Genomic DNA, 26,852 nt, shown 5'->3' with positions numbered 1-26,852 from the left:
GGGGCTTGAACCTGTGATCATGAGTTGTATCCTCTTCCTACCGAGCCAGCCAAGCACCCCTGTTAGCATGTTTTTGAAAGTGATCCCTTCCACTGGGGACAAGTATAGTGGAAACTCAGCTGGAGAGAGAGGGAAAAAGAAAATGGACACAACCTCCTGAAAGGCACTTGGCAATATGTATCAAAGTACCTTTGACCCAGAAATGTATCTCCTAAGGGGAAAAGCAGAGTTGCACACAAAGGTTTATAAACAGGAAACTTTATTAGAGTGTTACTTCATAATAGCAGAAAGTTGCAAACAATGTCATTTTCTCCAAACTGGCTAAATAAATTAGGGTGCGTCCCCAGAATGGAGTACTATGGCAGCTATTTCCGGTCCTGTTCTCAGACAAGGATGTGGGAAATAGCTCAGAAGTGTGAAGTAGGGGGGGAAAAAAAGGCAGAAAGGAAACCACAGATAAAAGATGAGCCCATTTTGCATATCATAAGAAGCTCATTTATTGACATTTAAGAAAAGTAGATTGGAAGGAAAAATATTAAAGTGTTAATAGCATTGCTTCTGGTGTTGTGAATAGTTTTAATTTTAGAATTTTAAGTTTTCTATATTTGCCAAATTTTCTACAATTTCAGGTGTAATACTTTTGGTATCACTTAAAAATAAACAGGGGCGCCTGGCCAGCTCAGCCAGTAGAGCATTCAGCTCTTGATCTTGGGGTTTTGAGTTCGAGCCCCGTGTTGGGTGTAGAGGTTACTTTTAAAAATAAAATCTTAAAAAAGATATAAATGAATAAAAATAAATAAGTGTTGTTTTGGAGGAAGGAAGCCCCCACAACCCTACTCATGGTTAAGGACAGTGTTTTGGAGCTGGAGTCAGCTCCCAGGCTGCTCTGGGCAGTCCCACTTCATTCCAGCCCTCTGGTTTTGTCCCCCACAGTGACCGATTAGCGCTGCTCCAGGTCCGGGCCATCCTCCAGCAGCTGGGCCTGAACAGCACCTGTGACGACAGTATCCTCGTCAAGACCGTGTGCGGGGTGGTGTCCAAGCGGGCCGCACAGCTGTGTGGTGCGGGCATGGCTGCCGTGGTGGACAAGATCCGCGAGAACAGAGGGCTGGACCACCTCAACGTGACTGTGGGCGTGGATGGCACACTTTACAAGCTTCATCCGCAGTGAGTGGGGCTTCCAGTTGGAGTGGCAGAGCTGCCTGGGCTGGCAAGGTCCCTGATGGTTATGGGACCGCAGGATGGGAGTCCCACCAGGAAAGTTCCTCACCAGGACCCGAACGAAGGCTGTGCATTCAGGGACTGAGCCTTGTCTGGTCCAGGAGATGAGCCGCTCTGGAGCTTAACTGGGATCCTTGGAGACGAGTGGCTTCCCTTGGTCAGCGCATGCCAGTGGCATCGCACGCCCCCCTCCTCACTCCTCCTGGGCCCCCTCTTGGGCCAGGCAGAGTCCGAGGCCAGGGTGGGTGTGGGCTTCCCCATCCAGCTAGGTAGCTGCAGCCTGCCCAGGAGGCTGTGCTTGGAACGTGGGGAGAGGAAGTGAAGGATGGAGGGAGGAGGGCGCGTTGCCTTGTTCACCTGCTAGATCAGTTTCTCAAGAGGCTTGCAGGGCAGGCAGAGGGGTGGGGAGTGGCCTTGTCATGGTCAAGTGCCTGACACTCTGTGCCCAAGGAGGATATTTGGCCCCGCCTGCCCTTTCATGTACCTCACCTCCCCAAGCTTGGCTCTTAGGAATCTAGTGACCATATTATTTATCATATAAACTGGGGTGCTTTTGCCAGTGAGGAGAGTGCTGCTAATAATTACACTGGGACCATCCCAGGTAAACTGGGCCATAATGTCACTGTACTTAAAAGCTACCTCACCCAGATCATTATAGGCATTAGCTGCTTGCCTCACGGCTACGGCTGGGGATGGAGCTGGTTGTCTTGCCCCCACCTCCCCACTATCATAGCTGTCCTCTTCGTCACCTGGGGAAGCACACTGGTGGGGCTGAGAGCTAGATTCAGAGCCATACACCTTGGATGTAATCCCGGCACCATGGTATGGAGGCTGCACTGCCGAGTGTCGTCTTTCTCACGGGATGACAGCCATGGGCAGGACTGGAAATCAGTATATAAGGTGTAGGGCAGGCTCTGGTAGGGGCTCAACAGAGTGCAGTCGGCATCACCACTGAGAGCCCCACCGCCCTGAGCTGCTTCAGCCTGGTGCTCTCTCACTGTCAGCCCATCATGTAGGGACCCGGAGTCACCTGTCACTGCGAGATTATCTTTCACTGGGGCCCGCCTCTCTTGGCTTCTGATGATGCCAGGTGTTGGGTCATGGATGGGATGAGCAGGGAGGTCTCGGGGCACAGTGGGGGCTGCACGGTGTCTGTTTCCATGTCACCGGCCGAGCTGCCCTGGTGCTGGGCTACATCCAGGCCCTAGCACCCTTCCTGATATCCGGTCCTCCAGACACCCCGGGCTTTGGGGCTGGGTGTGTCAGTGCGTTATTTGTGCCCCGGCCCTGATAAGCCATGCAGTCACTTCTTTTTGGACTCTCAGTTGTTCCTACCTGCCAAAGACTCGTGGCAGTAGGATTGGCAGCAGATCCAGTGTCCTCTCCTAAGCAGCCCCTCCCATCTTGGTTGTCCCCCTGTCGTCAGGGTCCTGCGGCATCTTCACGTGGGTCCAGCATCTCTCCCCATCTCCTGTACTCACCCTTCCCCTCTGTGTGTTGTCGTTTTCAGCTTCTCCAGAATCATGTACCAAACCGTGAAGGAACTGTCACCAAAATGTAACGTGTCCTTCCTCCTGTCCGAAGACGGCAGCGGCAAGGGGGCTGCCCTCATCACAGCGGTGGGCGTCCGGCTCCGGGAAGAGACGAGCAGCTAAGAGTACCGGCCCCCAGCCTGCTGCCCTTCCAGCACTTCTCTCTTGGGGCGGTGACCCCGTCCCTCCCAGTGAGCCGTGCGGGGGGAGCCGCCGGCGCCAGAGCCCGCCACCGCCGCAGCGGGGAGGGAAGCCGAGCCAGCTAATGGCGCATAACGTAGGGTACAGAATAGAGCGTGTGCTGTTGATAATCTCTCCCCACTCCGGCCCCTCCTCACCTGCCCTGCCACTCTGCATGATCTGATTTCAACCTGGTCGTACGCTCCCCACGTGTGAAGTTTAGTGGCGCCCATTTCCAGTCTCTGCATTCGTCTGACAGTTATTTATTGGCCCAAGATGAAAAGTCACGCCATCCGCCAGGCCTTATGGGGCCTCCGCAGCCCGTCCTTGGGGACACATCCCCTGTGTGAAATGTATTATCACCAGCAGACACTGCCGGGACTCCTCCTCCCAGGGGCATCTTAGCTGCTTCCTCCCGTCCCAGCACCCACTGCTGTCTGGCGTCCCGAGGATCCCATCAGGACGTGTCCATGCCACTGAGTCGTGTGTCCGTGGAACTGGTCAGAGCCACTTCGTGACAGTCTTGCATTCTGTCTGTCTTGGGGGTGGGGGGAGGTGGGCAGTTCTGTGGGAAAGTGTCTTGTCTCCATTTGGGTAAAAGGAACCAAACCAACAAACAGTGCCCTCATTGGAATTCCCCATTGCTTTTGTGAGCCATGTTGTATGACCTAGTAAACTTTGTACCAATTCCAAGACCCGAGTGATGCTTGGTGGCTGGAGAGCGGGGAGGATGTATGGGGATGGCGTGATGACCAAGCTCTGGGGATCCTGGGTTGGGTGGGGAGGAGAGGGAGTTTGAAATGAAGATTATGTGCTTCAGCCCCCATCCTTCGTTTGGTACAATAACGTCTCTGCCCTCTACGAAGTGTCACAGCACTAGCCTCTCCCCTTGTTTTCCAGCACCTGCCTGGCCAGGTCCCCGCTCTAGCCCCACGGTCTTACCCAGTACCTTTAAGAAGGTAAAGTGATGGAAGGCCTCTGTCGTCCGATAGCCTGGGCCCCCAGAGGCCATGTGGGTTTAAGGAGAGGACAGTGCATCACTGGCCATCCCCACCGGCCGCCAGCTCCAAGGGAACAGATGGTGTATAGCCCCTGCTCTAACACAGATGAAGTCTTGCAACAGCCCAGGGGAGCAGCTTGCCTGCACTGTCCTCCTCTCCCATTTTAAATTAATGCCTTCTGTAGGAAATGGAGCCTCATCTGACCCTTTCATCCCTACCCCTTGAGGTTGCCGCTCCACCCCATGACCCACCAGTGCATCGTACATCAGTCCGTGTCCTGCACCCTGAGATCAAGGTGCCTGCCATGTGGTTCTCCCAAGCTGGGGCTATGGCTCTACATGGCTTCCCCTGAGATTAACTGCACGTTCACTTGGTTTAAGATGGGAGTCCCTTTATTTGGCACTGCCAGCGCCTATGGCACAGGGGTCTTCATGGGGAACACAGATAGCATTAAACTCTTGCTCTGCATTTACAGTGTCACGTGGTTCTTCTGGAAGGGCAGTGGGGTGTGCAGGGTGAGTGGGCAAGCAGGGAAAAGTGTGTCCTCGGAGTGGACCGGGCCAGGCCTGGAGCACCCTGGGAGTCGAGATGGTTGGCAATCCCTGCCAGCCAGCTTCTTGCTGCTGGAGCGAGGGTGCCAGCTGCTGCTCACTTCCTGGAGGCATCCATGGCTAGCTTGGTGGTGATAAAAACTCATCCCTGCTGCTCATTAAGCACTTCATATATGTTTGGCATGCTAGTTTATGGGCCTCCCTTCACTCTTCCTCACAGCATCCCTGTGAGGCAGTTTTGTCACTGGGAGAAGAGGCTGAGGGTCACAGTGACTTGTCTGAGGCAACACAGCCGAGGCTCCTTTGGACTTTTAACCACCATCTACACTGGCCTGGATCTGAGTTCAGATGCTGAGGCAGAGAAGCCAGGGATCGACTCATAGGTGATGGGCTTTGCAAAATAAGAAGCTTCCTACCTGTGTCTTTTGCCTAAGAATAAATCGGTATCATGGTGGGGGTGCCTATGTCCATAGGTATGTTTTGTTTGGTTTAGCCAATATTCATAAAAATGTGAGCCAAATTTAACAAGTCTGGAAGTCTTGCAAATCTGGATTCCTGGTGTGTCTTAAAAGATTCAGAAGATGTGGCAACAGTGTGCTCCCATTGCCACATGGCAACATTTGTCCAGAGCTGATCAGGGCTGCTGTCTCCTTTGGAGGCGTATCCCCTCCAGTTCCCACCATCCCATTACTCCAATGCTGGAAGTCAGTTGCCTTTGATCACATTTGCAGTTTTGTTTTTTTTAAATACTGGATCCAATTCACTCATTCAGTTATATGCCCCAGAAAGGCACCTGAGCTTGCAACTCCCAGATTAGGGAAGTGCTAGGTCATTCTATCTTCTTGGACTCTTCCTGGGTGCTGTGAAGCATGGCCAGAGGGGTGGCTGGGTGCTCTCGGAGTTAGTATCTACTTGCAGAGCTCCTGGCGCCATCTTGTTTTTCCACTGATATAGTGAAGGCTGGGGCATATGGGTCAAACTTTCAGATCTGGACCTCTCAAGTGGCTGCTTCTCAAAGGGTGCAAAGCCTCAGCAGCAGCCAGGTACAGGGCTTCAGGATTCATCAGGTAACCCATCTTGGGGACCCTTGGCCTGCCCATTGGTAGCTGGAGAAAGGGCAGTCTCCCCAGCCACGAAGAAAGTCTCTTTAGTGTGGCACCTGTTGATCCTCGCAGAGAGGGATGGAGTGTGAGTCAGCTCAATCTTATCCTCCTCAGTTGGCGTGACCCACGGGCAGCAACGGAAAGCAAGCCGGAATCCAGAGCGAAACCTAGGAGACAGAGGGTCACCATGAGCAGAAGAGTGAGGGGGGGCAGTTTGGGAACTACCACACGGCTGCCCCCAACCTCCAGGACGCGTCCTCTCATTCCTAATTGCCTGTCACTATTTGGTGTCTCTTTACAGATGCATTCCTGAGTATGTTTGATTTTTGGAAACACCTGGAAGGAATGTGGGGCTAAATCTAGTGATTGCAGTGGGTGATTAAGCCAAAGTAGACCATGTGTTATTACAAACAGAAACCAAATACAGTTTAAAGAAACAACACATTTTCTTATTTGACTGGTTAATTGGCTTCTAAAGGAGTATTCCAGTGGAGTCTTAAGAAATTAGGGCTTCAGTGGTGTTAGGTGGAATAAGGATGCTCTCCCAAGGGGGCTGCTTTGCAAGAAAACATGTACAGGGAGCTACAACATTTTGGTATATTTTCTTAAAAAATAACTCTCCCCATGGCTGCACTAAAGGTAAATCAGAAGGGGAAGCAGATGGCAGTGGAGGAAATTGCCTGGCAGAGAGAGAACACTGGCCTGTTGGAGAGGAGCAGAGATCAAGGGGACCCTGGGTGACCCCGGACTGTCCCCAGGAGACGCAAGGTTCTGTGTTGCAAAACAGGCCTGACTTTGGTTCCTCACCTTGTTGCTCTCCAGGATTCCATGGTGTGACCCAACAAATGCCTCTATCATAGGAGCTTCATGGTCTTTCCCCCTCTGCCCATACTCAGAATGTCCTCCCTGGGGCTCCCCCTCCCAGCCCCCACCGCACCCCCCTTGGCCATCCCCCTCTCCATTCCTGACAACTGACAATTCCGTCCTTCCAGCTGCTCAGGCCTGGAACCTGCGAGTCATCCTTCTCTTACATCCACCTCCCCTCCATCAGGTCCTGTTGACTCTACCTTAGTAGTAGCCAGACTCTGACTACTTCTCACCCCAGTCTGACCGCACTCCCCCACCTCTCACCTTGATCCTTGCCATAGCCTCCCCACCCCCCTGCTTCTGTGCTTGCCCCTCCCCTGTGGTCCAGGGCCAACACACTGCCGGACTGATTCTTTTATTTTTTTTTATTTTTTTTTATTTTTTAATTTTTATTTATTTATGATAGTCACAGAGAGAGAGAGAGAGGCAGAGACACAGGCAGAGGGAGAAGCAGGCTCCATGCACCGGGAGCCTGATGTGGGATTCGATCCCGGGTCTCCAGGATCGCGCCCTGGGCCAAAGGCAGGCGCCAAACCGCTGCGCCACCCAGGGATCCCCGGACTGATTCTTTTAAAAGGAAGTCAGAGTAAGTGTCTCCCAACTCAGAGCCCTGCTGGCCTCCTCATGTCAGACTTGACTGCAGGACCCTTGCCTTGGCTGTTCCCTCTGCTTAGAGCCCTTCCCCACACAGTGGCAGGGCCCATTCAATCCTCATCTAGCACTTCCTGTCCTCCCATCCCCAGCTCTGGTTTTCCTTTTTTCCATCAAACGCACCACCTAATATGCTGTGTGGTTCATCTACTCATCACGCTTGCTTATCGTCTGTTTCCCCACTAGAATGTCAGCTCCTGACAAGAAATCGTGGCACCTGGGGGGTATCCCAGGTGCTTGGGGCAGGGCACACGGAGCCCCTTGTGAACATGTTTTGAATGAATGAAGACTCCTGCCAGGAGCATTATTCCAAAGTTATTTCAGAAACCTAGCCTGTGGAGCCTGGAGACTTGTTCAGACTCTCAGGGACTGTGTCACCAGGAGAGTGACCAATGCCCAGACATGGAGGGCCAGGGGCCCCTCCCTGACATGACAGTCCTGTGTCCAAGTTCTCCTAGAAGCTGCATCAAGAGAAAGGTGTGATGTGGGGTCAAGGTTTTAGGCCTTGGGGATCCATGGAATCCTGGCTCCATTGCTTGCTGCACAAGATTAGGTATCTTCCTTTCTGGGGCTCAGTTTCCTCATCTGTAAAATGGGGATAGCACCTCTCTTCCTCCTGTTATCTACTTTTTACCTCTCAGGAGACAATGGAGGGTTCTGGCACCCAAAAAAACACTCAAAAAAAATCACAATTCTCTCACTTCCCTTCCCTCCATCTCTGTCCCTGCCTTCTCTCTTCTTGTCCCAGATGAAGTCCCTGAGGAGAGAGCAGGAGCAGACAGACAGAACTATGGCCTGGGCAATGGGACCAGGCTTTCGGGAGGAGGTGGGGCTCAGGCCAGGCCCAGACACAGTGAGGATTGTGCTGGGGGCTCACTCTGAGGCCATGCGGGAGGGGGGCGCACAGGCTCCAGCTACACAGGGGAGCCCAGATGGGGCCAGGCCATGGGTCCCTGAGGGCTGAGGAGAGGGGGGCTGGAATGAGGGCTCACCTGTGGTTGAGGCAGCAGTAGATGATGGGATTGTACATCGTGGAGCTCATGGCCAGCCAGAAGAGCGCCAGGTACACCTGCTGGATGAACTTGTGGTAGTAGATGTCCTCCTGGAAGCTGCCCAGGATGAAGTAGAAGTGGTAGGGCAGCCAGCAGATGGCAAACGTCACCACCACCAGCACCATGGTCTTCACAAACTGGGCCGGGAGAGGCTCAGGTCACACCTCAGCCTGGAAGCACCACACCCCAATCCTCCCAGGGTGGCACCAGGGCTCCCCTCACACCAGCCTGGGAAGCTCTCAGTCCCCCGGAGCATACACTGCCTTGACTCCTGGGCCCCGCACCTCTGCCCACACTGATGTTCTCTCTTTCAAGTCCTCAACACCTTAAAACCCAGCTCAGTGGCCACCTCATCTAGCAGGTGTCTCAGACCCCTTCCCTCAGAGCAGCTCCCCTCCCTGGAGTGTGGGTGAGCTCATCATCCCAGCCTTGGGGGAGGTCCCCTATGCCAGCTATGGGTTCTCTGGTGCCCCTCTCCCTGGGATCTGTGTCTGCCATAGCCCTTCTACCTATAAGTAGTGAGAATCTAGTTGGGGACCCCAGCATCAGCCCAGGAGCCAGTTCCCTGACCTTCCCCCCTCATGGCCTGGTCTCTGCAGGACCCCGTGAGCATGGCCCAGTACCCCATGAGGAATGGAGGACAAGCCAGTGATGGCAAGTGGAGACCGGGTCTTTATGAGGGACACTCAGACGGTGTCACATATCTGACTACCTCCTGGAATGGCCCTATGGAAAGTGCCCAATAGCAGACGTGAAGCCAAGATGTTGACCTGATACCTGATAGGATTAACCATTGCCTCCCCTGGACGCCTGGAAGGAAGCTGGCACAGCAGAGAGAGGCTTTGATTGGGAGAGAGTGGAGGAGGTCTGAATCATAGAATGCTGCATCAGGACCCTGGGGTGGCTCTGAATGGCAGGGAGGGGAGGGGACACTGGTACTTGGGTTGGAAATCCAAGGCAGACTGGGTACAACTGGATTCCAAACCAGTCTCCACGATCTCGCATCCGAGGTCTGCAGTTCCAGCATTTGAGAATTCTCTTGTGATTCTAGGCAGGAGCCTCCCGTTGTTCTGTGGGGCTTCTTAAATTCAACACTCCAATCATGCAAAAAGTCTAAGATTTTGAGAATCTATCATTCTAAGATCTCTGAGATTCTATGGGGCTTTAGGATTCTCCGATTCTTGTAATATTCTGGGGAAGTTCCTTTAACTTCGCATTTGGCCAAAGGCCAGTCTAGCCTCCTGGGAACAACGAACTCAGACTCTGGCCAGGGACTTGGGACAAGGGCAAGTTAGGGGGATCCTATCCTCAACAGCTCCCCCTTAGGGGCGGGGTCCGGTCCGGCCCGGCCCCGCCGAGCCCCGCCCCCCCGCCCTCCCCCCCCTCTCCGGGCGCCCACCTTCTTCTTGGCTCGCAGGTGGCGCAGGCTGGCGCCGTGCACCTGGTGCCGGGGAACCTCGCGTCTCCAGAGAGTGAGGCCGATGACACTGTAGGCGAGGAGCATCACCACGAGAGGCAGCACGTAGATGAGGGCGATCACCACCAGGTGGTACCTGGAGGGAGAGCCAAGGGCTGGGCACCGGACGGCCCGGGAGCGACTTGGGCATCCGCCTGCGCTCAGTCCCCCTAACCCCCTGCGCCCCCTGAGCCAACTCCGGCTGCCCTCCCCGCCCCCCCCCCACCGGCCGCCTCCCAAAGCCTTGCTTTAATTTAAAGGGAAAAAGAGAACGACATTGGCTAGCATATATGCCCAAAGAGGGCATCCCCTGCTGCAAGAGGGACACCAGCTTTATCTCTCCATTCCTCCGGGTGATAGACAAATGCTACCAAAAAAGGAAATAAATAGGAATGAAAAAGTTAACCAAATAGTACATTCATTTAACATTTAAGATGCCATTATACATTAATACAAAGGAGGCAATAAAATTACTTATTATATTCTCACAAATATTAACAATATAGAGTATTTTCTTCCTGGGTCATTTGTGTGTATATGATACGTCTCTGCACATGCACACTGGATAGATGATATATATAATCTATAGCTGCATTTGTCCGTCTGGAGAGGTAGATTTTCTGGAGTTGATACGGTTCCATCCTGCACCGACACCCTTATCGGGGAAGGGGGCAGTGGCGACAGTGCCACACTGTACGTGATATGGGTTGTCTCTTCCTGCCCATCAGCACTGGGTTGGGAGCATGGCTCACGTCAGCAGGCTTTCTCTCACACCACCTTGGAGCAAGGGGCCCAGAACACACTGACGATTACTCATCTAATGCCTGTGGAGGGCTGTGTTGAGCAGTTTCTTTTCCTTGTGGAAAGTGTAAAGGAGAAGTGTCCCGTCCATTCTGGTTTCTGAGTGATGCTGCAGCAACTCTCGGACGAGGCCCAGATATGGGCATGTCGTGGAAGGGCCTGAGACCCATGGCCCTGCCACGTGACCTTATTCTAGGAGGGCTGATGTGTTCCCAAGGCCCCGACCCCCACGACCTGTGTGCCAGCCTTGCTGGGCCCCTTTTCAAGAGGCGCCACCACCCAGAGGGAGAGGAGTGGGTGGCTTTGGCAAATATCTTCTCTAAAGTCTGTGTTTAGAATTCTGCTTACAAAAAAAAAAAAAAAAAAAAAAAAAAAGTCTGTGTTTAGAATTCTGCTTACTTGCTCTTTGGGCAAGTATGCTCATAAGTGAAGGTTTGGGGGCTCCTAGATGCCCTATGGAGCAGGTAAGGGCAGGGAGGAGCAGTGAAGGCCAGGCCCCTCTCATGTTACCTTCATTGTAAGGTCACAGAGAGTCTGAGCTAGATGGAGCTAGAGGATGAGCAGGGCTACCTGCCTCGGTGTCTGGAGGGGGAAACAGGCTCAGAGAGGTTCAGGAGGCCTGTGGCCTAGGAAACAGCTCTAGAGATGTAATCACCCAAACGATCTCCCTGCCACGGAAGGCCAGCTCTGTGACATCAGAACTGAGCTCTTGTTCAGACTCTAACTTCAAAGTGCGACCTCTTCCTCGGTCTGTTTCCCCATTTGTAAAATGAGGAGGTAATCTAAGATCCTTCCCAAGTAGGAGTGACCTCTCTCTCGCTGTTGCCTCATTCTTTCCTGGGACCTGCTTCAGGATAGGAGTTCACTCTGGGCTCGGGTCCTACCCAGAAGGGAGCACCAAACCAAAGAGCCCTGGGGATCGGCTTCGGGGATCTGCCAAAAATCAGAACTGCCTCCTCTCAGAGCCTGGGCTTTGTCTTGATTTTGGGGGTGTGGGGAGGTTTACGTGCACTTTCCTGGACAGGGCACCTGTAATCTCATCAGATGCCTGCACAGCCAGGATGGGAGCCTGTGAGGATGCAGCCCCCAATCTAAATCCCAGGAGTTCCTCCACCGAGAACAAGGAACACATTTGCACTCATAAAACCAGGCTTTCCCCAGATCCTCGCAGAATTCTAGGTAACACCGAAGCATCGCCTTCCGAGCCCACATCCGCCCTGTGTCCCCCCGGCGCCTGAATCGGGGTTGGGACTCCCCATCGCCACTGAGCCCGGGCGGGGTCCCCAGAGTGAATACGGGTCCCCCTCTCGGGGCGAGAGGCCTGTAGTAAGGTGGAGAAGCACTGCCCCCCAGTGGTCAGGCACAGAGTAGCCCCCCGACACCTGCCTGGGGGCCCCGGGGCCTTCAGAGCGGGGCGTGCACGGACGGAGGGCGGGGGCCGCAGGCAGGGCCCGGCCCCCAAACTCCTGGGTCCCCGGGACCGGCTTCTCAGGCTTCTTCCCCGCTCTGAAGGGCACCCAGCGGGGCCCTCTCCTGCGCGGGGCGGGGCCCGATGGAGACCACGTGGGGCGGGGCGGGGCCTGCGCTCGGCGCCTGCTCGTCCTCCCGCCGCGGCGCCGGGCCTCGGTTGGGCCAAATCCGCCGCCTCCGGGTTTGCTCGCAGCTGTCGCCTGCTTGAGCTGCTGCGGGGACGGGGTCCGCGGTGCGCGGGGGGCTGCGCTGACGCTGCGGGCCCCCGCCTCTGCCGCCGCCGCCCTGGCCAGGCCCCGCGGGGGGAGGCGGGGGCAGGCGGGGGCGGGGGGGGCAGCCCGGCCTCCAGCCCGCGGCCAGCCCCCGAGCCTCAAGCAGTTCTCCAGCCTCTGCTAGACCCACTGAGGCCGGGAAGGGAAGAGGACTCACCCAGGGTCGCCAGGGGCCTGGCCCACGGTGCCCGCCGGCTCCACAGTAGGAGACAGGCAGGCACCACACCTCCGGCGAACGTCCCGGGCTCCCGCCCCTGCCCTTTCTCCCCGCCTGCTACCCCGCCCCTCTGTGGCCTGGGCACGCCCAGTGCCCCTCCCCCAGACACACCTGCGTGCACCCACACCTCCGCCGACAGGCCCCGCGCTCACACCCGCGCACGCAGCCTGCGCGGTAGCACCTGTGCACAGCCGCTCGCGCTCACATCCTCATCCGAGGACAAGGACAGTCCTTGTCTGAGCCGCGGGGTGGCGGGGACGTGGCGGGCTTGGAGCAGGACGGCCCGTGGCCTCACTACCTACCAGCTGTGCCACCTTGGGCATATTGCTTAGCTTCTAGCGCTGGTTCCCTCATCCGAAAAATGGGAAGAAGCATGCATGCGTGGCTCATAGGGTCAGAGAATCGAAGGGCTTCGTGTATGCAAAGCCTGACTCTTGGCAAGCGCCAACGGCGGTTTTCACACAATCCCAAACACCCTCACAGGGTGTGCACGCGCACATACATTCTCCGGATGTGCATGTGCTACCCGCCCCCCCCCCCCCCCCCAGGCCTTACAAAAGGAGCATCTTGCTGCCGTTGTCCTCAGGCCACACCACCACACACTTGGTGGCGCCCTGGTCCATGGTGATGGTGGAGTAGAAGCACTGGGGGAAGGCGAGGGCCAGGGCCAGCAGCCAGATGCCAGCAATCACCGCTCTGGTGCCCGGGGCAGAGAGCCGGGGCTGGAAGGGGTGGACGATGGCCACGTACCTGTGAGCAGAGAGCTGAGTGAGTGGTGGGCAGCCTCCCATCAGAGCCATCCCCATCCCCTGTGTCTCCCCTCTAGCCCCATCACCCCCCCCCCCCCACGCCACCCACCACTCACTGCTGCTGGGGACCTGCAGAGAGCCACCTGGGCTGGTTACTCTCCCACAGGTGAGAGACGGGTGTCCTCTCCGGGACAGCACTCTAGCACCCAAAACCCCAGCCCAGGCCCCACCTCACTGCTTCCCTCTGAGGGTGGACTTGCTCTCAGATGGTCACGAGAGAGTGGTCCACTCGGGACATTTGCCTGTAGCTCAGCCCAGCCGAGCCCCCTGCCCCGTGCCGGTCCCTCTTCTGCTCAGAAGCCTTAGCAGAGCCTGACAGTCACCCCGACAAACCCCAAACCAGTGCTGCCCACCCGCTTTCTTCAGTGGTGGAAATACTCTATGTACTGTCCTGTTCAGTTGCCACTAACCACACACAGCTACAAACACTGGGAGTGTGGCTAATCTGACTGAGGAACTGAATTTAAAAATTTTTTTGAAAAGATTTTATGTATTTATTTATGAAAAACACACACAGAGAGGCAGAGACACAGGCAGAGGGAGAAGCAGGCTCCCTGAGGGGACCCCGATGTGGGACTCGATCCCGGGATCACAACCTGAGCCAAAGGCAGACGCTCAACCACTGAACCACCCAGGTGTCCCTGAATTTTAAATTTTAATTAATTTCAAAGTAAATAGGCACATACGGCCGTGGTTACATTATTGAACGGAGCAGGTCCAAACCTTTAAACTCAGCATCCAAGGCCCTCTGCGCACGGCCAACGCACTTTCCAGCCCCCTGTGTCGCTGCTTCTGGCACCTGCCCTGGCTCTCTCTGGTCAAGGAACGGCCCTACCTGTGTGACCCTCTGTGGGGGTATTTCTTCCCCCTTAGCTAAAATTTTTTCTTCCCTTCTGGATTCATTAAAGTCCAACCAAAAGGCCACCTCTTCCAAGAAGTCAGCCAGAAGCAGGCTTGTCTCCTCAGTTCCTGCCTCTCTCTGGGGAATCTGTGGGGATTCGAGCTGCTGTTTGGCACCCCGGTGCCTGGTGATCGACTGTCTCAGGCACGGGCTGGTCTCTCCATTTCCTGCACCAAGAGACTAGGGCTTGGAGAAATGGAGGAACCAGCTTGGAAGAGGTAGCACTGGTTCTGAGCCAGGTTATGTATCTCCCCTCTGCTTCCAGAACCTCTGAGGCCACTGTGGGCATGTCCTGGAGCCTAGTGGGGCTGAGGCCTCCGAGGTCAGTGCCCGGGCTGGGGAAGGGAGAGAGTGGGGTAGCCCCTGCTTCCAAGGCCAAAGGATCCAAAGAGCACTTCCCACCAAAGACACAGGGCCCCACCTCTGCCCTATAGTGCCTCTACTGTGCGGTGCTGTGTGACCTGGGGCTTTGGTTGCTGCCTCGGAAGAGGGAGGGGATGGGCCTAGAGCTGGGGCTCCCTGTGTCATGGGCCTGTTGGCCACCTGGTGAAGCCCACGTGCCCTCCTCAGAATATGGTTTTTGCATGAATAAATTACACAAGATTACAAAGACAACCAGTTATACTCAAATACAGTTGTCAAAATATAAAATAGGGGCATCTGGGTGGCTAGCTGGTGAAGGGTCAGACTTGGTTTCGGCTTAGGTCCTGCTCTCGGTTGTGAGATCGAGCTCCATGTGGGGCTCTGCACTCAGCGTGGAGTCGGCTTCAGATCCCTTCTTCCTCCCCCTCCTGCTCACTCTGTCTCTGTTTCTCAAATAAATAAAATCTTAAAATATGTACGTTTGGGACATAGAAATACACACACTTCTTTATCAACCCTCTAAACAACAAGATCTGGCGGCGGGTTTGGAACCCACTGTTGTTTTTAAGTAGCGATGGCTGCAGGCGGTCCCTTTGAGATTTCTGTGCAACAGAGGGGTCTGTGGTTTCCATCGGGGCTGGAGTCCCAGCAAAACATGGGGTCCTGCCTCCCTTTGGGATGACTTTTCACCCTCAGAAAAGCTCACGGCCCCTGGGATTTCTGTGCACAGTCTGCCGTCACAGGTTCCTGGAGTTTGCACCAGATGATTGGTGACCCCTTCCTCCTCTTCCCGAGACACTGACCCCCTTCTGTGACCGTGACCGGGCCCTGGGCCAGCTCTGCCCCTCGGCAGCCTAAGCCCCAGCTGAGTGTGTCAGCAGGACAGGAGGGGTGGCCATTTCCACAGTGTCCCCTCCCTGCAGAGGAGGCAGGTGACTAGCCAGTGGAGGGACGGGTCTGGGACTTTGGATTCATACTGATTGGAAGTTGAGTCCTGACTTCACTACCTTCCAATAGAGTCCTGAGCAAACAACCCAAGGCTCCCTCGAGCTTTTCCCTCTTCTGTAAAGTGGGACTGCAGTCGTCGCGCTCTTGGGATTGGCGGCAGGGCAGTGAGATGCTTGAGAAGCACCTGCAGGCAGCAGGGGGTTGGGGTTTGAAAACATGGGTAGTCCCACCTACTTGTTTCCTTTAAATCCACCAGAAGTGGTTTTGGTCTTGGGATGACCCATTTCTCTCTGGGATTGATCCGAACCTTGAGACAAGGCCAGGACAGTAGGGCGTCCTTGGCCTGCGCAGGGGGTCACATCTGGGTGTTTGGGGCATAAGGTGAGTGCCAACTCTGTGAGCCAGGAGGTTTTCCATGCTGTCTCCGGGAGGACGGCCCTCTCTGGGGCTCCTCATGCACACCGGGGGTGATCCTGCCACCCCCTGCCGCAGGCCCTGCTGCTCCCTGGAATGTTCCTTCCCCAGAGCTAAAGGAGCTCACTCTCTCTCTCCCCTCCTCCTTCCATCTACCCTCCAAAAACCCATTCCGCAGGAGGGTCCACCCCACACCCGATCTCTTACTACAACCTGCCCTACCCGACCCTAACACACAGCTGGGGACCTCGGGTCCCCTTGCCTCTCAGCACCCGTGACCTCAAAATACAACGTACAGTTTATTCATGTGTTTGTTATTTAAATTCTCACCAGGGCAGGCATCTTTGGCTGTTTTTCTCCCCAATGGCCAGAGCAGCGTCTGTACGTTGCCGGCACGGAACATCGGAATGAAGAAATGAATAGATGGGTTTTCACTGTTCTGGCCCGGATCTCTGAGCACCATCGTCTCTCACCTGGATTATTACTCAGCAGCCTCCTGCCTCGTTTCCTGGCTCCCACCTGCCTTCTCCAGTCCATATACAGCCTTCCCCGGCCCCAGAAATGGTTGTTTCTTGGAGCCTGACTTCAAGGACTATTTTTCCCGCTGGTGTACATTCCCCAGTGCCCGAAGCAGAGGGAACACTCAAATATTTGTTGAATGAATGAAAAGGAAATGCTAGTGGATTTGCAGAAACGTCCAGGGGGACCAAGGTGCTTCTGGTAGGGCTGGAGATTGTGATTGGGTGGTGAGGGATGTGCCTCTTACTGAGAGTTGGAGAGGCCTGGGTTCTGGGCCCTGGTCCTGCCCCTGACTTGCCATCAATCCTGCTTGTTTCTAGGCTCAGGGGCCCCGGATACAAAAATCAAGCTTGGCCTACGCAAATGGTTTTCGAACTTTGCATTTTTGACCAGTAGAAATACATTTCTTAAACAAAATCCTTAGGAAAACTCTATAGAAAAACAGCCCAGAGCAGAAAAGCCAGCTGCTCTGTGTTGCTGGGCAGGTGGTTGGGGATGGAGACCGGGGGTTGGGGGGTGAGTGTGGCCAGTGGGCATCATGCCTCCTTAAACCATCCTGACACGGGGGCTGTGTTTCTGAGGGTCCCCGGGGAGTGTCCCATCTCCCACACACACCTGATGACTTTCGATGTCCCTTTTCATTTTCTGGCTCAACCATACTCCTCCAGGGTCACACAGTCTCCTTCTGAGTCCAAACGTTTCCCTGCCCTCCCCAACCAGCTTCAAATGGCCCCACAGAGCCCTCCTCCATCCCTCCCTGCAGCCATCAGCAGAAGGTCACAGCATGCAGCCCCCTGAGAACAGCATTGGGAAAATAACTGGACCCATTATAATTATGTGGTAATTGTATGCAATATTAAAGTCTCCCTCCAAAACATCTATCTAATAGACAAAAATCTAAGCAATTTCCTTGTAGTAAAAGGAAGACACACACATACACACACACACACACACACACACACAAAGGATCACCTCCAGAGAACATTCCAGAACGTCCCTAAACACAGTCGTTCTCTCCCTAAAGCTTTGAACAACCGTCTAGTGCCAAGGTCTTCCTTGTGTCTAACCTCAACTTTGCCTGCTTTGGCTCCATGGCCTCCTACCTTCGGAGGCATACTTTTGGATTGCAATCCGGTTGGGAGGCGGTTCCCTAAGTTCTACCCTTAACCTGCTGTGTGACTGCAGGCAAGTCACCAGCCCTGTCTGAGCCCCAACCAAGTGAGACAGTTTCCCATAGCTTCCCCACTGCCCCCTCTTGCCTGTCAGCGGCGATGGCGGTCATGGAGTAGATGCTGACGAACATGGCTGTGATGGGGAAGAGGTTCTGGAAATGACAGAAGGCACGGCCAAAGTACCAGATGTTGTGGCTGGCGTAGACGAAATTGAAGGCAGCGTTGAAGGCGGCCATGCAGAGGTCAGCCAGGGCCAGGTTGACGATGAAGTAATTGGTGACTGTGCGCATTCTTTGATGGGCCAGGATGATCCAGATGACTGTGGCATTGCCCGTCACGGCCACCAACACCAGGACCAGGTAGGCGGTGGCCCACAGTGCCAGCTGCCAGCCGGGCATGGAGAAGGCCGTGATGCCCGTGGTGTTGTTCTCAAGGCTGGACGAGATGTTGGCGTCAGTCACAATGGCATGGGCCCCCATGGCTGCCCCTGGGTCTGGGACCAGGGGCCTGACTCCTCGCTCCTCCTGAGCACCGGTGCCCTGCCCAGATATGCTATAGAAGAGAAACCCTCTTGGGTGCGTGAGTACGTAGGGGAGAGAGGAGTAGGTGCAGAGCTGGGCACGGGAGGAGGCAGAGGGGATCACTCCCAAGTTTCAAGTGAAGATGAAGTGGGCTGAGCAGACAGCCGGGTCCAGAGCCGTTCGCATTTCAGATTCTCATGTCCTGGCCAGACTTCCCAAATGTCACATGGAAATCTAGAATCCAACACACAGTTTCAGCAGGAAACATCCTTGGAAATCATCAGTCAACCACTTTTTTGCAGAAAGGAAGAACAGATTCCAAGAGGGGATGTGACCAGCCCAGGTCACTCAGTAAGTTGGTGACAAGCCAGGACTCAAACCCAGGTCCCCCCATTCGGGAAACGTTCTGGATCAGATGAACACACAGCGGCAGCCTTTGTATTCCACGGGTCAGCTGCACAGCAGGCTCCGTTCAGGCTTTGGGGTGCAGGCTGGGCTGTGGTCTGGGACATGCTCACCAGTCTGCCAACTGCCAGCACTAGGAGCCACTGCCTTCCCTGCTGCTCCCCTAGGCAGGGCAGGCGAGGGGCTTGGCAGAGGCGCTGCTTTGCTCACGAGGGGCAGCTCTAGCTCCCGCCCCTTGTCCCACCCCCTGCTTGGATGGCCCAGCCTTGTCTCTTGAGAAAAGATTTAGGACTGCATGCCTGGGCAGGGAGAGACCCAGGGGAAATAGAGGGTGGCAGGGGGAGAGCATGGAGGTACAGTCCCGGTGGGTGGCAGTGGTGGTGGTGGGTGGGGGTTGTTTACACTCAGCCCAGGCCAGGAGCTACATCTAGAAAGCAATTAGGAGCCCACTCTTGGGACTGAGCTGAGTTTGGGGCTACCTGGGTTACTCCGGGCAAAGCTTTTAAGGTTACCGAACTTCGACTTTTGTCATCTGAACAAAGGTGGGAAACAAGGTGTACATCTCATGGTGTGTTTGTGAGGGTTTTTTTTTTAAGATTTTATTTATTTACTTATGAGAGACACAGAGAGGGAGGCAGAGATACAGACAGAGGGAGAAGCAGGCTCCATGCAGGGAGCCCGATGCAGGACTCGATCCCAGGACCCTGGGATCATGACCTGAGCCAAAGGCAGACGTTCAACCACTAAGCCAGCCAGGTGCCCCTGTTTGTGAGTTTTAAATGAGCTAATGCGCACAGGGTCTATTTAGCATCGGGGCCGGCTCATAGGAAGCATGACAGGGGAGTTGTAGACACAGAGGAGGCCCCAGAGACTGCTCAGGGCTCGGCAGGAGGGAGAAACAGAACTCAGAGCACTTCTGGCAAGTTCTCTGGTGATACTGATGCTGCTGGTCCAGGGGCCTCACTCTCTTAGGACAAGGATGGGGCTCACTGCCTCTTCTGTGACCCCCACAAAGGCCTGAGGGGCTGCTTGGGTTTGTCCACAGGCATCTGCTCTTGGTCACCAGCTCTACATGTGTGTCGGGTACTGTGTGAGGTAGCTGTTTCCAAGCTACTGCGTGTAGCTGATGTGTGTAAATGCTAGTGCACCTGTGCACACCTTGGGGCGTACGGTCCTTGCGGGTGCGGCAGTCTCAGTGGGGCTTGAGAGCAGCAGAAGGTGCTCATTCACCACCGGGGTGGCTCTGCTATGCTGCCGCACTGGGTGTGTGTGGTCTTTAGGGGACCCTGCCTTGCTCCTTGAGCAGGGCTGCTTGCTGGGTCCCTACTCCTCCTGGGGGGGTGTGCACTGAGGGGCCCTCCCAGCCTCGGCCCCCGATGCAAGAGGCTCCAGCCCTGGCCAGGCCACGGAGCAGAGGCCTGTTCCCTCTCTGCAGTTGGCCACCATCCTCTAGATGTCTGTCCCTGGCTGATGGGCCTCTGCCTTTTTCTTTTTTTTAAGATTATTTATTTATTTATTCATGAGACAGAGAGAGAGAGAGAAAGGCAGAGACATAGGTAGAGGGAGAAGCAGGCTCCCTGCAGGGAGCCCGATGCAGGACTTAATCCCAGGATTCCAGGATCTCGACCTGAGCCCAAGGCAGACACTCAACCATTGAGCCACCCAGGTGTCCCCGGGCCTCTGCCTTTGACATCTCTTGGCGATGGCAGCAGCACCCACTCAGTTTTGGGGCTTGTTTCTTTGCTCTTCTGTCTCTTGTTCCCAGGCAGCCAGAATTTGTCGAGCCTCAGGTGCAAGCGACAGTGCCGGGCTGGGAACCTGAGAGCATGCCACCAGTTATAGAAGCCCGGAATCGTACCTGGTCTTCCTCCTGCAACATCCCACCACCTTTGATGTATATGTAAGAGGATTCAATGCTGGAGCTATTAAATCTAAGAGTTTTCATTTCCCCTTAAGTCATGTTCTCTTTTTTAAAGATTTAATTAACTTATTTATAAATAAACCTGTGCACGTGCTGCTCAGAGCTGGCCTGATGGGTCCATCACTAGACAGGTGTCTTGAAGGCTAGTCTTTGTTAAAACAAGAAAAGAAATCTAAGGTTCTTTAGCTCCTATGGACACATGAAGCCTCCAGTTTGCTCACGGAGGGTTGTGTATGGGAAGGTCCCTCCGCCAGGACATGGGGGAGGGGGAAAGGCTGCCCATGGGGTCTGGCGAATTGGCTGAGCCAAAGGCGCAGGTTGGGTACCTGGTGAGCAACTCAGATTCTGACTTTAGAGGCAGGGTGTTTAGAGGGTGTGGGAGGGTGTTTTGGGATGATACCTGGGGAAGGGAGGGGAGAGAAGCAGGAGTGGGTGGAGGAGGAGTGAGCGGAGCTGTGATGTATGACACAACCCCACTGGGCTGGTTGCTCTGAACTGGAGTGGCCCTTGAGTGCTGCCTTGTTCTGGGCAAATGTGGCCATCCACCCATCACTGCATGTAGGCCGCCCCCAAGAAAGGACGGGAACCTTGGACAAGGCAACGCTCTGCAGCCGAGACATGGGCTGAAGTGGGTGACAGCTGACAGTCTGCAGAGACATGCCGGTGGCTCGAAGGGGGTCTGGGAAGCACAGGACCATGTCCACCCTGCTGAGCGGCAGCCTTCCTCATGACGTGGGGCGTGTGCTCCTGGGTGCTCCTCGTGATTCATGCTACCTGGCCCCAGGAGGCTTGAAGGCTGGAGGTGGGCAAGGATGGCTTTCCAGGGCATCTGGAAGACAGGTGAGATGGACAGCTGCAGGGATGAAGGAAGTGGATGGAACAGAAAAGGGGGTTCCAGTGATATGGGCTGGATGCTCCTTTAATCCCTGCTGTTGGAAGTCATCTGACCATGTCTTCAGCCTGGAGACGGTGCTGGGCTTCGGCCACTTGGTTATGGCTCCAGCAGGTGATGCACAGCACCGTGGGACATTGGTGCCTCAGGGCATCTAGGCAGCCCCAGCTCACCTGGACCGGGCAGAAGGAGGACAGCAATGACAAGGAGTGAGCTGTTTACTCGGCTAAGTGAATCCAGTTTGCAAGCCCAACCTTCGTTCTGAGACTAACCCTTCCTGCTTTGGGGCTAAAGTGTCCTTTCTTTTATGAAATAATGTGATGGCAGATGGCAGTTGCTAGGCTGGCTTTCCTTTTTCTCCAAAATTCCTTACTCAGTGAATAAAATCTTGGCGACCTCCATGGTTCCATCAGTTAGGTTTTGAAATTCTTGGCTCATGAAATTCAGAGGATCCCTGATCTAGTTCTTCATTTGGAGAAGGCTGGGAACTCCGAGAGGGGAAGACTTGCCCCAGACCCCAAAGTCTGTGAGGTGGGTCCCTAACTCTGATAACCTCTGTCTGGCACAGCCTCTACCGGCCTGCCCACCTCCTCTCTCTCAGGCCTATCACGACCATCAACCTGGGGTCCCCTCCCTGTCACATGGGTGTCCTGGATTGTGTCTTATGTCCAGTGTCTAGGAGACTGGCCAGCACATCATAAGGCTCCTATAAATGTTAGTTGAATGATAATGATGGATTACATTTAAAATATGACTCAGGGATGACGGATGAGGAACATCTCTATCTATCATCTATCTATCATCTATTGATACCTAACATATACAGACATAGGTATGAAAGCCTTAAATTAGTGTATTGAGCACTAATGTGGCCTTTGAGGCAGCTTTGCCGGGGTGGGGCAGTACAGTGCTTGGCAATCAGCACCAAGTAGATGTTCCATAAATGTCAGGTGAACTAATGAACGACACACACACACACACACACACACACACACACACAAAGTTTAAAATATCACCGTGTCAGGGATGAGGGAGTAACATTCTGATTTTCACAGGATCTAAACTTTAAAAGGACATGTCTTCATAGGTCAGGCAGGGCTTTTGGAGGACATCAGGGTCATCATAGGATTTATTCCTCGCAGATAGCTACCCTTCATCCATACAGCAGAGGGTCCCAGGCTGGCCCATTTCGGAGATGAGCTCTGTACCCCCTGCTCCCTGGCCTCCTCATCAGTGGCCCAGAATCTGGGCCTTCAGCTGGGAGAGGGAGAGGTGGCCTCTGCCAAGAGTATGGGTTGTAGCTGACATTTTGGTTAAACACTGTGAGTGTGCTGGGGGCAGTGCCTTGTCCTGAAAGCCTGAAGTTTATCTAGCTGGGGAAGAGAGGCCGCCAGTGTTTACATCTGCTGTGCTCCTGGTGTACACAGACCTCAGAGCCTCTTAGCACAAAGTGAGTTCATTTGTCAGCATCAGGCTCCAGCAAAATCTGCCCATCTATGGCAGGCAGAGGAGGAAGCAGGTAGGCAAGGCTTGTCCTGGAGGAGGAGGGACATCACAACACCCACTTGCTGGTTGGGTCACAGGGTCATCCCAGAGGCAGTGTGGGTCTTTAGACACGGTGTTGTCGGGCACGTGTGGCAGCAAGTCCTGTAGCGTGGATGAGGTGATGAGAGGCTGACAAAGGATGGGAGCCTCTGCTGAGACTCTGGGCCCTGCAAGCCTCTCCACCAGGCAGGACCTCTAGTGATCAGCCCAGGGTTAGGAGAAAGGATCATCATGTCTCCTACCTTCATGAAGCTCCTGGCCAAGGTGGGGAGCAAAGTCCCGGCATCATCAGAGAACTCACCATACCCATATGTCAAATGGGTGACACCATGAGCTGCAAGCCTCAGAGCAGGGAGGGAGAGGCCTTTGTGGGTGCAGGGAGTGAAAGGGTGCTGCCACTCAAGTGGCCCATGGAAGTAAGGAGGGGACATGGAACGAACCTCTATCTGGGCAGCAAGGCCAGGGTTCTTCCAGAAAGGAATAGGAGATACAGCAAGCACAAATCTCAGTTTGTGCACCCAGGGGTGCCAGAAGGGTCCCATTTCCTTATTCTCTCTTCCTTCAAAACCTCTCTGAAAAATCTCCTTAATCTTCACTCTGAGTCCCCACCTTGTTGAACCAGCAGGGAAATCCAATCTTATTTCTCCTGGGGTTCCACTGACCCACCCCTGGCACGGGGCTATCTATAGTGCCAAGGCATGTGGGATGGGGCCTTTGCTGGTCATTAATGCACACATGTCACTTTGGAGAGGCTTTTCTCTCTGCTTCTGTAGGGTCCTTGATGGCAGGGGACTCTTCTCAGGCCCGCCTGGTACCTGAGAACTTGGGGCTTACTGGGGATCCGATCCCAGGGACCCAGCCCTGCAGAGTGCACCACCTTCCCTCCACCGGGACCATCCCTCCCAGGGCCCTGCTGGGGACAGGGGACCGAATGCTTACTTTTCCTGGTTCCACAGTCCTCTGTCCTCCCCGCCTTCTTAGGAAGTTCTGCTTCTGTAAACACTCAGCGTCTTCTTCCAATTCTCACCATGCTTCTCGCTCTTTCGTGGCATCTTGGGTAAGGCCCAGAACACCAGCCACCATAGAAACCTGCTTTCCTCAGAGGCATGGAAATGTTAATCTTCAGATCTTCCGGGAGATGAAAAAAATATTGGCATTTCATCCTTCAAGTGTGACAGAGAAAGGTAAGAAAAACTAAAGCCAAGTGTCCATATTAAAATGATTGGGATATCCATCTGCTCCAGAGAGGAGGCTGGAAAGGAAGAGTGGAGGCCGCTGGGGAGAGCCTTGAATGTCCTTTCTGGGACATGTCTGAAGTCACCCTACTGGTCCTTCAAGCACCTCTCAAGTGCCACTTCATTGAGAATAGATACATTAGCATGTGCTTTTCGGGCCAAATGGCTTTTTTTTTTTTTATTTAAAGGATTTACTTATTGATTTGAGAGAGAGAGAGAGAGACAGAGAGTGTGTGTGAGTGGGGGTAGGAGTGGAGTGAGAGGGAGAGAAGCAGACTGCCGAATGCAGAGCCTGATGCAGGGACCCTGAGGTCATGACCTGAGCTGAAATCAGGAGTCAGATGCTCAACCGACAGAGCCACCCAGGTGCCTTTATTAAACATATTTATTCACAGCATGCCTGGTTCTGTGACAAGCAGACTTGAACCCTGGTGGTTTGGGGCAGCTGCCAACAGCTCTACCTCTTAAAGTCGACCTGTGAGTACACCTTGGTAATGTCGGGGTACCCACCTTCAGGGGCTGGTAGCTGCACACTGGTGGCCTGTGACCCGGCCCTTCTCTCTCAGAGGGGAGCAAATTGAAGTCCCGCTTGGTGGCCTCTGCATGGAGCTCTTGGGCCTCAGGCATTGGCGTGATGGGATCCCTCCATCTCATGCTCTCCATGCTTGTAGGGACCACTTCCTCAGAAGCAGAGCTCTCCACTCACTCTCTTCAAAGGGAAGCTCCAGGAGAGGCTGCCGTCTTGTTTTCTCTAAGAGCCTCACAGGTATAATAAAATTGTCAGTGGGAATTAGTTTCTAGCTGGCTTTCTCCAGTTGTCTGATCCTCTTTTTTCAAATGGGCCTTTGCTGCTTGGTCTTTTTTTAGGATCTACCTTTTTCTTCTTTTGCAGAGGTTTTGCTCTCATGGGGATGAGTTCCCAGAAGGACAACAATGAAGCTCGCCGGTGGGTGTCTCTCATCTGTGCCTGCCCAGTTCCCAGAAGCCAGCTCTGCAGGCATAGAGCGTGGGCGGAGGCTCCCAGAGCCATGAAGGCCACGGCCCCTCTGGCAGCCAACTGGCTCTTTCCAGACGCATGCCATTCACCCCCAATGGCCTTCTTGACCATTAATATCGACCCTGGGCTCGACCACTTGAGATGGCTTGCAAATGCCCCCCACCCCACCCCCTGTGCTCACCTCAGAGTAGCTGAGCATAGCCTGACCCTGTTACAGGGTTGGCTCCACTAGAAATTACGGCTGACTGGCCTCATGATATCAACTCGGGTTACTCGCATTTAGTTTCACTAAAATGACCCCATGAGGCTGAGGGACTCTGAAGACCCCTGACCCATGGAAAACAGGGATGAATAGAGATGTCATGTGCCTTCAACACAAGTTGGAATCCCATATAGTCTTTGTCATGCTTTGTTATAAAAAACTTTTGTTGGTCATAGTGCCTGGATCCATATGCCCTCTGTCCATCCCCACTGGGTCCAGGTCACCATTATCATTAGATTTTCAGCAACAGCCTCATTACTGCCCACTGTCTTCTGCCACAGTGTTTAAAAACTGGGGCACCTGGGTGGCTCAGTGGTTGAGCGTCTGCCTTCGGCTCAGGTTGTGAACCTGGGGGCCTGGGATCAAGTCCCGCATCCGGCTCCCTGTGTGGAGCCTGCTTCTCCCTCTATGTCTCTGCCTCTCTCTGTGCATCTCTCATGAATAAATAAATAAAATCTTTAAAATAAAATAAAATAAAAAGGGATCCCTGGGTGGCGCAGCAGTTTGGTGCCTGCCTTTGGCCCAGGGCGCGATCCTGGAGACCCGGGATCGAATCCCACATCGGGCTCCCAGTGCATGGAGCCTGCTTCTCCCTCTGCCTGTGTCTCTGCCTCTCTCTCTCTCTCTCTCTCTCTGTGACTATCATAAATAAATAAAAATAAAAAAAATAAAAATAAAAAAATAAAATAAAAACACAAATCTGACTGTACACTTCCTGTTTGAAACCCTTTGGTGGCTCCCCATTGCTTTCAGGGTTAAGAGGAAAGTCCCCCACTCCTTTACCAGGTATGAGCGCTCACCATCTTTCAGGACCACTTCCCCATCTTCCTTTCAGGCATAGAACCTCCCTGAGTGTCAGCTGTCACCTGGCTACCTAGCTAACAACTACACTTCCAAGCTTCCCTTCCAAGCTAAAGGTGGTCACACGATTAAGATCTGGCCATGGGACGTGGGCAGAAGCAATACCTAAGGACACACATACATCCTGATGACGCAGGATGTCATCTTTGAAGGGGAGCTGATTGCCCTTCGCTTCCCCTCCCCTCTTCCTCCTGGCTGGGGAGTGGCACCTGCAGGAGCTGCCATCCTGAATCCAGAGAGGAAAGCCACATGTTGAGGATGGCAGAGCCAAGGGCCATTACGTGAAAAAGAAAAAGAAAAAGAAAAGAAAATGAAAAACTTCTCTTATCTGAGGCACCGAAGTTTGGGCTCTATTCTACACTTAACCCTAAATGGTCCACTGGACTTCAGGAACTTCCTTGGTGCCGACCCAGGCTAGCTAGCTTTGTCCTAAACTCTAATAGCATTCCTACACTTTCCTCTGGTCAACATCCTGGCTCGTCACACTTGTTCAGAGTGTGTTTTCCCTGCCAAGCTAAGAAAATCATGAGGCCAGGAATTATGTCTGTCTTGATCATGGTCATAGTTCCCTACCCTCCATTGTAATTAGCCCATAGCATATGCTTTGTGATTAAATAAATAAGTGATTGGGCAAGTAAATGAACACATCGAAACAACTTGGATATAATATTAGGAATACTTTTTGCTGTAAGTAATAGTGATGTAAACAAATG

The 26,852-nt window shown here is 54.0% G+C and overlaps 2 protein-coding genes and 1 pseudogene across 4 annotated transcripts in view; 1 reads left to right on the top strand and 2 right to left on the bottom strand.

The window, feature by feature from the left end:
* Positions 1-3,626, top strand: part of HK1 (hexokinase 1) — a 66,635-nt gene extending 63,009 nt beyond the window's left edge. The window contains exons 17-18 of the mRNA XM_041748461.1: positions 934-1,167; positions 2,732-3,626. Coding sequence (XP_041604395.1) covers positions 934-1,167; positions 2,732-2,876 — 379 coding nt within the window. The 3' untranslated portion in view covers positions 2,877-3,626. The remainder of the gene's footprint in view (positions 1-933; positions 1,168-2,731) is intronic.
* A 678-nt stretch (positions 3,627-4,304) lies between these two features.
* Positions 4,305-18,617, bottom strand: TACR2 (tachykinin receptor 2). 3 transcript variants are annotated; one of them, XM_041748462.1, is made up of 5 exons: positions 17,588-18,617; positions 12,930-13,124; positions 9,558-9,711; positions 8,099-8,295; positions 4,305-5,755 (listed from the first exon to the last, which is right to left on the bottom strand). In XM_041748462.1, the coding sequence occupies exons 1-5, from the start codon at positions 17,977-17,979 to the stop codon at positions 5,539-5,541; spliced, it is 1,155 nt and encodes a 384-aa protein (XP_041604396.1). In that variant the 5' UTR covers positions 17,980-18,617; the 3' UTR covers positions 4,305-5,538. The 3 variants fall into 3 exon arrangements, with proteins under 3 accessions (XP_041604396.1, XP_041604397.1, XP_041604398.1); XM_041748463.1 differs by having other exon boundaries at positions 8,099-8,175; XM_041748464.1 differs by lacking the exon at positions 12,930-13,124.
* A 5,732-nt stretch (positions 18,618-24,349) lies between these two features.
* LOC121488186 lies at positions 24,350-25,619 on the bottom strand (annotated as a pseudogene).
* Between the last annotated feature and the right edge of the window lie 1,233 nt (positions 25,620-26,852).

This window comes from Vulpes lagopus, chromosome 3, assembly GCF_018345385.1.
Source record: "Vulpes lagopus strain Blue_001 chromosome 3, ASM1834538v1, whole genome shotgun sequence".
NCBI classification, from domain to species: Eukaryota; Metazoa; Chordata; class Mammalia; order Carnivora; family Canidae; genus Vulpes; species Vulpes lagopus.
Note: the sequence above shows the minus strand (reverse complement) of the source record. Positions and strands in the feature narration are given on the sequence as shown.

Bases quoted from the DNA above. Each gene is read 5' to 3' on its own strand.
- TACR2 (XM_041748462.1), bottom strand. From the start codon at position 17,979: ATGGGGGCCCATGCCATTGTGACTGACGCCAACATCTCGTCCAGCCTT. The intron at 9,712-12,929 runs GTAAGGCCTGGG...CTCTCCCTCCAG, and splicing joins GGCAGCAAGATGCTCCTTTT to GTACCACCTGGTGGTGATCG. The intron at 5,756-8,098 runs GTGAGCCCTCAT...TCTGTCTCCTAG, and splicing joins TACTGCTGCCTCAACCACAG to GTTTCGCTCTGGATTCCGGC.